At 35.8% G+C, this 13,625-nt stretch overlaps 1 protein-coding gene across 1 annotated transcript; it reads left to right on the forward strand.

Moving 5' to 3' along the window:
- The first annotated feature begins 557 nt into the window (after positions 1 to 557).
- Positions 558 to 13,625, forward strand: snx9a (sorting nexin 9a). Its single transcript, XM_052154268.1, has 18 exons — positions 558 to 915; positions 2,890 to 2,976; positions 3,136 to 3,210; positions 4,199 to 4,288; positions 7,180 to 7,279; positions 8,755 to 8,899; positions 8,997 to 9,084; positions 9,232 to 9,357; positions 9,470 to 9,587; positions 9,744 to 9,874; positions 10,327 to 10,430; positions 10,593 to 10,696; positions 11,287 to 11,364; positions 11,549 to 11,625; positions 11,827 to 11,916; positions 12,511 to 12,625; positions 12,791 to 12,882; positions 12,992 to 13,625. Exons 1-18 carry the CDS (start codon positions 904 to 906, stop codon positions 13,037 to 13,039), a joined length of 1,680 nt encoding a protein of 559 aa, XP_052010228.1. The 5' UTR covers positions 558 to 903; the 3' UTR covers positions 13,040 to 13,625.

Here is a 13,625-nt window from a genome sequence, read left to right on the forward strand (position 1 = left end):
TTTTTCAAGAATTGAAATGTTTTTGTTTATTTACTTTATCCAAACGGTTACACTGCTTTGACATTTTTTAGGGGTATTCTAATCGTCGTTTTGTAATCATTTCATGTTTAATGTATTTTGAACGTAATATGTCCAGACAAGTACAATGAGCACATCGACAGCATAATGTATGACTTTGTTGAACAGTATTGAAGTGCTTGATGACAAACTCCAAATCAATGTATGTGTTTCCTTTTTAAAACCAGTAGATGGCAATCTTACCTCACCATGGGTTTACTACACGCAGACTCTCCCATATGTTTTTTCTCACCTTTACTTACATTAACTGTCACAGGCAGTGAAAGCCGATCCTTCTGTAAACTTGCACTGACACGCCTCAACACGGTCACAATCCTCTTACAATGTCCCCATGATAATGCTAAAATATTATATATAAATTATTATAATAATAATATCTGCATGTCCCATGAGTTTCCTTACCAATGACGTGTCACAAGAATCAAATAAATACTGTAATGTAACATTGCATAATGTTGCGGACTGTTGTTTACTTTTTCTTTCAAGGGTGGTGTGTGTTGGAGGAAGAGAGTTGGCTCTGGATTGACAGTCAAATAACAAAAAAATAATTATCGGCCAATGTGCTGAAGTTTCCCGTTTCTGTGTTAGGGAAAGGGGACGAGGGCGAGGACGTCTCATTTCTAACGCCCATCGCGTTTAATGGGTCGATAACTGGATTTTATCGAGCGATGTTTCGCTAATCGAGCGCGCGCACTGCTGCTCCACAAAAACAAACACGTATTTTCAACTCTTTTAAAGGCAGGAAGGTGTTCTTTTACTAAGTTTTGTTTTATGATTTAAAGAGCTCATATCGCATGTTAATGGTGATTTAAATTTGATACCACGATGGCAGTGAAGGTAAGTTTTTCCAACTACTATGAAATAACTATGGCGCATTTGCTGGTTGTGCAAGTGTAGCAAGTAATCGATCGTGCATGACGTCCACTTTGTGGAAAGCTTATCAGTGTTTCTATTTTACTTTTGTTGTAGATTTGCTAATGTAGGCTATGCAGTTCTGTCTTAATCTGTGTTGACATGTTTACCCTGACGAGTACTACACATCTAAGTACATTAGTTTAGAAGGAGAAACCCATGGCAAATTAGTTGACGTATAATTTAGTGATTTTTCTTGTGACTACTTGAGCTGCAACGTCACGTTTACACTTGGACAAGCCGTTTTTGAAAACAGCAATATGGAAAAATAAGAGATCGCCTGCACAGCAGACAAAAGTATAATCATCTCAGATTCACGTTCATCATATTCGAGTTCAGGTTATAGCTGTGGCCTGAGAACTACCTGTCACATAAGAAGAGTTGAGAGCTTCTTAAGTATTCTACATAGTGAAATATTTCGGAGGGAAAGTTAATAACAAACTCTTGTGTCTCAACCGAGAGAGGTGCCCTTGCTCGTCTAAACAGAATTTTTGGCCATCGTACGCATGTTTTTTAGTCCTCTCACACACATAAATCATCTGACTCTGAACGTGCCTACAGTATGCTGCTCCACAAATGCCGTTTTGGTTGGCAGCTCACTTGCCTGCCAGCCATGTTTGTCGTCTGTGCCCTGTTCATCTTGTTTTGGCTAATTTGAACCGGAATTTGGTGCATCCTGTCAGCGAGGAACAAAACCCAAGGGAACATGCCGTCGAGTGATAGTCAGCTGTGTAAAACGAATAGTCAGCAACATATTATTCAAGTAAACATGCCGTTTTGATGTGTATAAACATTCAGCACACTAAATATGGAATATGAGCTCTGTCAGAGGTCGTTTGATCCAGTTTTGGCCTATGTGTATTGTGTTGAATGGTGGCTGGTCATGTGGGTGGTCACCTTTTTGTACAATTGTTGTCAATATTGGTGTTTCATAATATTCTGCATCCTGGTTTGGGACCTGTTTACAGTCAGTGCATTAACAGAGAAATGTACCAGGCTGCTTGTTAAATTCCTGGAGGCGAGCTGATAATGAATCACCAAAATCTTCACTTTAAAGAAATGGTTCACCCAAAAAATGTTATTCTCTCATTACTCATGGCGTCCCAGATGTGTATGATTTTCTTCCATCTGCTGAACAAAAAATATTTTTTAGAAGAATATCTCCGCTCTGTTGATCCATTTAATGCAAGTGAATGGTGGCCAGAACTTTGAAGCTCCAAAAAGCATTTAAAGGCAGCATGAAAGTAATCCATAAGACTACAGTAGTTAAATCTGGCTCTTCAGATGTGATATTATGTGGGTGAGAATTTTGTATATTTTAATAATTTTTTTTTTACCAAAAACTATTACAAGAGAAGTGCTGGCTTAGGAGGGGTGTAAGTGTACATTTATTGTAAAACAATAAGGACTTAAATATTGTTCTTTTTCTCACCCACAACTATTATATTGCATCTAAAGACACAGATTTAACCACTGAAGTTGTATGGATTACTTTTATGCTGCCATTATGTGCTTTTAAGAGCTTCAAAGTTCTGAACACCATTCAATTGCATTAAATAGACCTTCAGAGCTGAAATATTCTTCTACAAATCTTTGTTTGTGTTGTGCTGATGAAAGAAAGTCATACACTATCCCAATATCTAGATAGAGTGTGAGTAAATGATGAGAGAATTTTCATTTTTGGGTGAACTATATGTTAAATGTTTGGATTAAATTTTTTTATGATGTGATGTAATGTTCTACATTTAATGTATTAAGAATGTAGTCAAAGCAAATAGGTAATTAGGAATGTTTTTCTTTATCAAAACCCATGAAGTGAAAGTTTTGTCCATGCCACACTAAAATATTCATACAGTAACTTAAACATTACCCATATGTTTGGCTTGGGTTTTTGTTCAGGCTCAGGTATTGTATGACTTCATCGCTGAGCAAGGCAACAATGAGCTGACTGTTCAAGAGGGTGAAATACTCACGGTCACTAACCAGGTGAGGATATACAGAGCTTTAGTTCTAATGTTTCAAGATAGAGACTTGGCCAGGCGAGACCGAGTTCTCATTTACCTCTATCTTTAAAATCTTATGAGAAGTTTCTTATGTCGTTCTAATATATAGTTTTTCTTCTTTGTTTTGCCTTGTATTTTGTAGAATGTTGGTGGTGGTTGGGTAGAAGCTCAGAACTCCAGAGGACAAGTAGGTCTTGTGCCAGAGGACTATATTGAGGTACAAGAACACTGTCATCATCAGTTTTGTTTTTAATTTTCATCTATTCAATTTCTGTTTCATGTCACCAGATAAAAAGGAGAACAGTGTGTGTTCATATTTAGTACACTAGAGAGGGGAGTGGAAAAATAAAAGCCAACATCTGTCTACTATCTGTACCACATAAGTTAGCAGAGAATCATATTTGTTTTGCTGTGGTCATACAGTATACTAATAATTGTCCAATATTTTTCAGGGGAATTCATTCATGAATTCATTTATGTTGTTATTATTGCAATAAAATCACTTCATCATCTAAGCAAAATTAATGAATATACATTATGTAATATTGTTTTCTGAGCTGAAATTGAAAGATGGCAAATGTTACTGATTAGCCTCAAGTTTTAATTAAGGGGTTTCTGACATACTTTTGCTTCAGAGATTATTCCCATGTGTTCTGTGCAATATCTCTGTATCATAGTTACACATGTTTAACACTTTCCCATCCCAATATGCTTCACAATGACAACTCCCATGTGTAATGTCAGTTAAACATTGTGAGGATTGTAGAGGATAGGTGTGGTATTTCTTTTCTAAGTGATCAGAATTCAAAGTTTTGCCTGGCAGAAGATAACACAGATGAAAAAAGTCCTATCAATTTATATTGAAGGAGGGGGCCAACCAAGCCATATCTAGAGACCAAATTATCCAAAAGACTTTAGGGAGTGCTCTTTTGACTCTCTTTTTGGTCCATTAAGCAATCACCTAGCAACACCCTAGCAACCACCCAGAACATCCCAGCAACTTCACTGCTATGCACTTACCATTCAGAACACCTTAGCAACCACATCCAGACCCTGGCAACTACCTAAAAAACCTGTGTTCTGGTGGAAGATTTTGCAAGGACAAGAACCACTAATATTTTCTTCAGAAAATGTAATAATCTAGTTTTTAAAAACCAGGCTACATTTTCATGAATTAATTTTGAATTTGGTTGTCATGTTTGCAGTGCAAAGCTGGTCCCACACATGCAGCAGCGACACCGAACAGTGATGCCCACAGACATGATGATTACAACAACAGTTCTGCAAACACTCAGGTACCATTGTAAATAAAGCCAAATGTACTAATCATTTGCTCATTTTTCTTTATTTTATTTATTAAGGCTGAAGTGTCAAATGTTCGGAGTTAAAATATTTTCTTCTATCCAAGCGTAAATGCAGAGACAAATACAAATAAGCCATTCTTAGGTAAATTTTCGCAAAAACTGTGAATACTGTCTCTGTGGTGCTATGAAAATTACTGTTTGTTTTGAGAGACCCGTCTAGCTCTATACAAAAACACTGACTCGAGCAATGGCGTGAGTTGGTGCGGGACTATCTGGGGCTGGGGGTGTGGGTTCTATCAGAGGAACACGGGGGATATTTTCGGATGGTTGTTTTGAGAACAACTGTTTGTTTTATTGAATTTATTTTAAGTGGTGTTTGTGGTGCAGAAATTACACACTTCAGCATGAATTACATAATCAAATATTAATCTTATATTTGGAGCATTACAATCATTTAAATTGATTTAAATGTCAAGTAATAGTATTCTCTGCATTCTGCACTACACCCCATGACATGAGTTAAAATGTAAATCAAGTTTCCCAGAAATTAAATGTAAATCAGGTTTCACTAAAATTAACAGATAGCCACAACCGTCAAAACCCACAATTCAAATCTCAGTTTTTCTTCCTCATTTTCAGTGCCACCTTTATTAGAAATCTGCATTCATGTAATCAGTGTTCAAATGTGTTTAACGTTACACAAAAGGCCTATGTGTCAACCAGAGTTGAAATCCATTTCCTGCAGGAGATTGAGACTAAATGGGCCTCATTATAGTTCTGGACATGTGGCCCCTTTTTTCTCTCTGTCTCTACTGCTCTTTCAGTATATAGTTTGTCATGTTTCCTCACTTCTTTTTATGCACAGTGTTAGTGTGCCTGTAATGGTGTTTGATTGTTTGGCAGTCTGTTGGCAGTCCTCAGATAGATGAAAAGTGAAATGTATCCTTACCAATAAGCTTTAGGGCCATGTCAATTTACCAGTTAGAATGGGCAGAATTTGTGCAAGGATACATTCATGCTAATACCTAATGATTATTTTTTAGCTGAGAAAACTACATGGGTTCCAAAAGCATATTTTAATTTTGATATAATTTTGTGTTACTTTTGATTTATTTATTAAAAGTTATTTGAGGAACATGGGAAGATTTATAGGTGAACACGTCTCAGTTTGTAATGTGATTCAGCTGAATATACAAGGGGCCATATACAGCATTTATCTTGATGGGACGAAACTGGTCAAGTGTTTCATTTGTACGGCACACTTGCAGGAAAATTGACCAAATGGTACAAGTCATGAAAAGACTAACGTCTAACGTTTCCATCATCCATTGATGACTCAGAGACATTTAGGGGGATCCACAACACCAAAGTACTAAAAACGATAAACACATTATGTTCAGGGAAAATTGGTATAGACTATCTTAATTGGTGAGGCGAGGAAGCAAGACAAATGGTTTTGCGGGGCTGAGTTAGTCTTTAGCAGCGTCAAGGTTAGGTCTATTGATGGAATTGGCCATTTAGTCTTGGACTTATGGACAGAGACGAACTTGAGCATTTGGCCTTTTAGTGCCTAAAGCACAGCCTGGCCTTTTGTCTATGGACATGTTAGAGGATTTAGAGAACCATATTTTTATACCTTTATACTCAGTACTTTTGTGACCATCGGACATTTTTCCAATAATAGAAATTATTTTCGTTTTCATTGACTTCTTCATAATGAACAAACATTGTAATGGTTTGGAAAGCTATTTTCTACATTTTAAGAAAATTCTAGGTATAGAGCTTAAATTAAAGACTTTAATTGTAAAATGTTTTAGTTGTTTGAGTCATAGTTTGTAAAAAATAACCTCTAAAACAGCAGTTAGATTATCTTATTGTCTTATCTAATCATGTATATAGAGACAAAAACTATATTGTGCAATATTTCTCAACACAACTTGGGTAAAAATGTGAGTGGCAGGGTAACTTAAAGGTGTATTAAGTACAGTAAATGTTATATCACCCCCTTGTGGTCTCCCAAAGCTATTATGCCAGACTACTTTAAATGGAAGGCCAACTGACAGTGAATTGGAAAGCACACTGTGGCAGGGTGGAGGGCGGGACCGGGTGTGTATAATCACAACCCAGTCCCGCCCTCCACCCTGCCACACACACAAAGAAGGCTTTTAATTTAAATGTTGGCTAATGTTAATGTATTGATACCTTAAAAGAATTTTGAAAATGTGTCTCCTAAACTTGCACTAAAATGTCACAAGTTGCAAATTATTGTGTTGTCAGTGACAGGGCCAGCCTTTTTTTTTTTGCTTTGTAGGCCAGATATTTGGTTATGAATTTCAAGCTGTTTTGTGACGTGATTGGAGACACAAAAGCAAATGTTATGTGAGAATTTGAAAATGAATAAGGCAGCAACCCTTTAGATGTGCTCCAAGCGTTATATGGCTGATGTAGAATGATCAGGAAAGAGTGAATTGCTCTAATCCAGTCGTGAGATTAATGGAGTTGGAATAAGGATACATGATGGAAGAAAGGGCGTTATTTTCCTTAAATTGTGGTGAAATGTGGTTATTCATCATCATTTGAGCAGACACTGCCGAGGAATTATGGGTTTCGAGCCCAGTTTCTCATACAGTACACTAGAACCATCCTAGTTGGGAGATTATTGGAGATGGTCAAATTCAGGTAGTGGATAGTGGGGAGTCTGTGAAAGAGCTACTGTACTAATAGGGTCTACATTTATTTCTAAGTAGGTAATAAACAATAATTTAGGAGTATTTGTTACCTACAAAATGCCAAATCCAATGTCTGAGGGGTCCTTATACAGTATGTAAAGAGTTAATTTAGGATGTGGTCAAAAGAGTGATTTAATGTTGAATATTATTTAGGGGGTTAATGGAAATGAGGCTTGGACTGGCACGACGTTGTCCAACAACTACCCTGCGGAAAACTGGAACTACACTGAACAGGAACCAGCAGGCAATAATGGTAGGAGAACAATTACACTTTCACCAGCTACAACCTCCATTAAACATTTCTGATCTTTGCTACAACCATAATTGACTATAACTATAGATTTGCCAACCTAGTCTCATAGAATGAACGTTACTATTACAAAGGTTTTGCAAGCAGACTTTTACGTGCCGAATTCTAAGTTTTGCTGCAGTTTCCTGGTGAAATGAACATTAGAGTCGCTACAACAACTGTATGTTTTATGCACTTTCACACAAATGATGTGTACATTGGCTGATTATGGCTTCATATACACTTATTTTTTGGACTATTACTCACAGACTGCTAAGTTGTCATATCGAAACACTTTTACGACAATGCATAATTTGAAAAACAATACATGATGCGTTTGCTTCAAAAATGTAGCTTTTCATTTCACATTTAGTTTTTGGACACTATCGGTTAGTTTTAGGTGTACATTTAGGGTAAGGATTTCTGTTGTGGTCATCTCTCATTTGCTTTTTCAGAACAATATACTGTAGGTTAGGTTTAGGTTAAAGTTTTTGGTTACTGAGGTATGTTTTACTCATTAAAACCTTCATCTAATTTTCACCTAAAAAACGTTATCTGATTGTAACAACGTTTCACTCACTTTTGGCGCCCCCCCACTGGACAGCCTAAAACTGCAGAGAAACATGTAATGAAGCATGTAATTTGGTTTTGCAAAAATGTTGCCACTGTCACGTTATGTTCATGAGATCAGGCTGAGATTTGCTCAGGTTTGAATTCCTAGGTGAAAGAGTAGAGTGACTTGTTTGTTGCTTGGGCATACTCTATGTGCAGTACATCTATTATGGACAGAGCTCATGAGCGATTTTGCTGGTCTGCTATCTGTGAAACTTAAGTGCAATGTTGACTACAGAAAATCAATTTGTTATGAGGACTCTCAATTATCAGCACCTTTCAGCATGCCACACATACAGTAGTAAATAAGCTCTTTAGTACTTGAAGCAGCCAAGTACTTGCATAAGTTATTGGGTCTGGTGTGGTATAGTGATGACTACAGGGTATGTTGTCTTTGCCTCTTATACAGTTGAGTTGTTCTGAAATGCACTTCCAACAACTGTGAGTGAAATGTTTGTACAATGAAGCAAAACCTTTTTTGGCCTCCTATGCAAGCATTCCACTATAAATAGCCGATACATGTCTTTCATTTCAATCAATATTCTGGGTTCTCCAGACTGGCTATAACTATCCATTGCAATAAAGCCAGACTTCTACAATTCAGTCCTGTACAAGGATGTTAGTTATGAAAAAAGAATATTCAAATACAAATAACTCCTAATATAAAACGTTTGCTTCAGTTTTAGCCTCTGTGTTTTAACGTCATGGCTAGAGAACCAGTGATTTTGGGTTTTATAGTGTCTGCATTTTGTATTATACACTAAAGTTCACTTTGTTATTGTGTCACTCTATTATTTGAATATAATATGTTGTCTTGTGACCTTTAGGTTCTGTCTATTCCTATGATGATGAATGGGATGATGATTCTGATGATGGAAAGTCGACAGGTGGTTATGGCGGGTCTCAGGTGGAGGAGGGCGGGACAATGCAGCGGGGTGGAGCTCACTCTACAATGAAGATATCTCTCAATAAGTAAAGCCTTAGTTCTGAGTCTGCCAATTATAAAATTAATTGGAAAAAAAGAACTACACTGAAAAAAGGCTTTATGGCTTTCATTTTTACTCTTTAGGTTTCCAGGGTTCTCAAAGACCCCAAATCCAGAGGTGTATCTGCTTACCAAACACATAGCTAAAGGAAATGACAAACTGCCAATATATGTAAGATATTTGACTTCATCATAATGTTATTAGATGGTTACAATTAATTTGCTAAACAAGATTAACCAAACATCTGGTTTTAAATTTGTATGATATCAGATAGTGAAATAGAAAAAGGACTTCTTCAGCTCCTGATTTTCTTTGCAGTCAGGTGAGGTGGGTCCCGTATGGTTGTATCCTCAAAATCAGTTAGACTGTGTGGTGGCTGATCCTAAGAAGGGTTCGAAAATGTATGGACTGAAGAGCTACATTGAATACCAAGTCACACCTAATGTAAGTTTCCTTTAAACTCCCCTCAGGACTACTTTAATAACTTTCACTTGCTGTAATTGTTTTTCTGACTTGTATCTGAATTTATTTTAATATTTAACTAAATTTTTTTTAGACTACAAACAGACCGGTCAACCACAGATACAAGCACTTTGACTGGTTGTATGAGAGGCTTGTGGAGAAGTTTGGCTGTGCTCTGCCCATCCCATGTTTACCTGACAAACAAGTTACAGGTGACCATGCAAAAAATGAATGGTGGTTTTTCTGGTTAAAACAGCTTCTATATTGAATCTTCTCATTGTGTTCTTTTATTTACCACCACAGAAAGAGTTTTTGGCTTGTAATAAAATTGGTAGGCTGCTGCACATCTGTCATTCATTTCTCTTTAGGCCGGTTTGAAGAGGAATTTATCAAAATGCGCATGGAACGCCTGCAGGGCTGGATGTCTCGGATGTGCCGACATCCGGTTATCTCAAACAGTGAAGTTTTCCAGCTATTCCTTAACTACAAAGACGAGAAGGTGATCTTTCTTTAATATAAATTCTGTGCATGTAGATTGCTATCTTTTTAGAATTTAAAAAAGTATCATTTAACTTGGTTAAAACGTTCAATAAGTTTTATATATCCAGATGTTTAGGAAATTTCTTCAACAAGTAAAAGACTACTAAATATCCTAATTTGCATACTAAAACACACTGTATGTGCAAGATGGTAAAGAGCTCTTGTGACAGAAGAATTGGTAATGCCAAACAACTAGATATGGCTGTTTCTTTTTCTGGGTTTGGGACTCGAACCCAGGATCATCTTGCTGTGAGGCAATAGTGCTAACCACTGAGCCACCGTGGCTGAACGTTGAGATCAGGTCCTTGAGAAGTGTGTTTAACGTTATGTGTTATCTTTAGGTGGATAGTTGAGTTCAATAAGGCAGTTAAGGAATCTTGTAAGACATATTTTATTTTTTCTCTCTATAAGGAATGGAAAATAGGGAAGCGGAAAGCAGAGAAAGAGGAAACAGTGGGAGTGAAGATATTCGCCACCATAGACCAAGAGCTCCCAGAGTTAGAACCTGCTCAAGTGTAAGGCAATTAAAAAAATATTATTCTCCTAAAGATTAAATGTTTTTTATTCATTATGTTAGTTCATATTTTATAAAAAAATTATTTAATTGTGTTTCTGTATGAGCATATGTATTTAAGTAAAATATAAAAAAACAGTGATTTCACTTGATATGATTGTAGGGAGCAGAAGTGTGAATTGTACAGCCAGTTTACTAGATCTATGGACAATGGAGTTAAAGAACTTCTGGCTGTTGGTCATCTTCACTGGAAGAGATGCACAGGCCGTGAGTTTACATATCTCTCATTTGTCACAGATAATCATAGATTTATATTTACTTTGTGCAGTCGAAGACACGTGGGTCATTGACAAATAAGGGTGTTTGGTATGATAAAATATGTATGTATATGTGTGTGTGTGTGTGTGTGTGTATATATATATATATATATATATATATACACAATTAATAATACTTTAAAACACAATTGCTTCTCTGCTCATTTTTGAAAGAAATATTAAAGTTTATTCTGCACTACCTTTGCCAACATTTCTTTTTACAAAAATTACATATAATTTTTTACTGTTTCCGGACGGTGACACATGACATATGACATTTGTGACTTTAGATTTTGACTTATCAATGTAACTTTGAAATCAGTAATTGAAAACATGCTCATCATAGAAGATGCGGATTCAAGTAATTGGTTTGTGTGAATTGCATTTATGTATTTTTGAATAAATTAATAAATCTGGACAAAAATATGAGCATTAAATCAATGACCCATGTACGTTATTCATTAGATTTGTTTCTGCTAAAACTGCCTTGTGAATTGCCCATGTAATAGTAGTAGCAATATTCTGTTCTTAAATCAACAGCCTTGCAAAAGGAGTATCGGCAGATTGGAAAAGCATTTCAGAACCTCTCGTCAGTTTTCAACACCAGTGGATACCCGAGTAAGAGATTGTACTTTTTTTTTACTTTTTATTCTAATACTGCATATACAAATTGTTGTACTGTTTTGTTTTACAAAAACATCAAACAAATCACATTTAATCTTGGGACTTCAGGCTTATTATTAGTAATGTATGATGACCTAATGATTTGGTTGTTAATGAGGTTGATTGTTTTTATGTTAAGGGGAATCCACTCTAACTGACGCATTAACTGCAACAGGGAAAACGTATGAAGAAATAGCAGAGATCGTTGCTGGGCAGGTATCATAAATCTAATATTTTCTCATGTGAAACAAACCATTCAGTCCTTGAATCTATGGTACACTTCCTCGTGTCCTTTGCTGCTATTTCCTAAATGTGATAGAATTGTGTCTATGAAGGTTGTCTTATGATAACTGCATCCAAGGTTGCTGTTTTTAATTCTGTGAGTATCGACTATCTGTGTTCTTTTTTGCTTATCAGCCAAAAAAAGATCTACACTTCCTAATGGAAACAAACACCGAATACAAAGGACTTCTGGGCTGCTTCCCTGACACAATAGGAGTTCACCGGGTATAGACCTTTCACTTTTGCATGAATAATTTTTTTTTTAATATATATATATTTAATAACATTTTGTGCTTTTATAATTTAAATATATTCCAAATGCCATTTGCATCTTACAGGATGCTTGTTTCAATTACATTGTTATGAAAATTGTGGGGAAAAATGTTTGTGAATCTAGATTAAAAATCTATCTACATTGAAAATCTAGATTTTCTTTTTCATTTAAATGTGAAAATAAACAAAGTTTTATGATTGGTGTAAAAATTATGAAGAAATATTTAAAATTCTGCACTATTTCGAGGGTTAATTTGTGAAATTGGCCATGTTAACCTACCTTTGTACAAATGGTCTTGCAAAGGTCTTGCACAATGTTGCAAAGTCCAAGCCAGCTCAAGTTCATGCTGTCATTAAAGCAAAAGGGAGACAGACTAATATCTGAAAGTGAAAACACATGTAAACTTTTCAATTCTACTTTTATCTCAAATTGTTATGCTGATAATTTAATAATGACAAATCTTGTATGAAATATGAAAAGAATGCAAAATATAATCTAGTGGTCTCACACTTTTGGAACCCACAGTGCTGTTTTTGTTTTCTCAGGCTGCCATTGATAAAGTCAAAGAGGCTGATCATTTGGTGACGTTGAATAAGATTAGCCTACAGGATAAACACACGATGGAAAAGAATCTTAGCACCATGTCTTATGCATTACAAGGTAAATTATTACAGTGTTGTTTGTCAGTGTTATCAATGAAAAGCCCTTTTGTCCCTGTGGTCCAGTGTACTCCATCCCTAATATTACATTTATATGTGCACCTGTGTGCTGAATTGTAGTGTTTGTCACACACATGTAACCTTACACTTGCATTTGTGTCTCTAGCGGAGATGAATCATTTCCATAGCAACCGTATCTATGACTACAACAGACTCATGCAATTCTACCTGGAGGAACAGGTGAAATTATATGAGAATGTGAGTAACAAATGATTCTAGTTGGAATGGACACTGTAAATACAGTAACAATCTACAGTTACCACATGTAATATGTGTGTAACATCTTTTTCCTCTTCTCATGAGGTAGATTGCTGAAAAACTGAAGAAAGCCCTCAGCCAGTATACTTCCATGTGAGGACACCGTCAAACGCAATACTCATCAAACTGTGATAAACATGTGGTTGCTGCTTATCCTCTTCTTTTTTAACCCAAATTCACAATTAACCATCTTGTATTAATTTAACAAATTAAATTGAATTATTGTTTTTTAATATAGAATATGTGCATTGTAAGGGAGCAATGTCAAATGTGCACATCATAAGATGCAAATCATTAACCAAACATTCCATTCGAGAGGAACATGATAAATAAGGAACTTAACTGTTACAGCAGCTTTCATAAGTTAACACACTCCCCGATATTATGACATTTCATTTTCTTTGAATAAAGTTAAGGTCTCTCAGGGACTTGTGCTCAGGCTTTGCATTCTACCAAAATGTTTATTAACGTCTTAAATTGTCTGACATGATTTTATTTGGTTTATTATGTAGTATATATATGTTATATTTAGTGGTATGTATTAGATGGAAGCAATATCGGCATTGGCTTTTACAAGGTAAAACGTTAGATGTAAAATACAAAAAATGTCTCTGTATAAAATGTTTTTAACAAGCCCTCCAATGTGGAATAAATCTTTCTTTATACCTTTCCAAGTCTACATT

Source organism: Xyrauchen texanus, chromosome 22 (assembly GCF_025860055.1).
Source record: "Xyrauchen texanus isolate HMW12.3.18 chromosome 22, RBS_HiC_50CHRs, whole genome shotgun sequence".
NCBI classification, from domain to species: Eukaryota; Metazoa; Chordata; class Actinopteri; order Cypriniformes; family Catostomidae; genus Xyrauchen; species Xyrauchen texanus.

Coding starts and splice junctions, on each gene's coding strand:
- snx9a (XM_052154268.1), top strand. Junction 2,977..3,135: donor TACTCACGGTCACTAACCAG/GTGAGGATATAC, acceptor TGTATTTTGTAG/AATGTTGGTGGTGGTTGGGT. Junction 4,289..7,179: donor ACAGTTCTGCAAACACTCAG/GTACCATTGTAA, acceptor AATATTATTTAG/GGGGTTAATGGAAATGAGGC.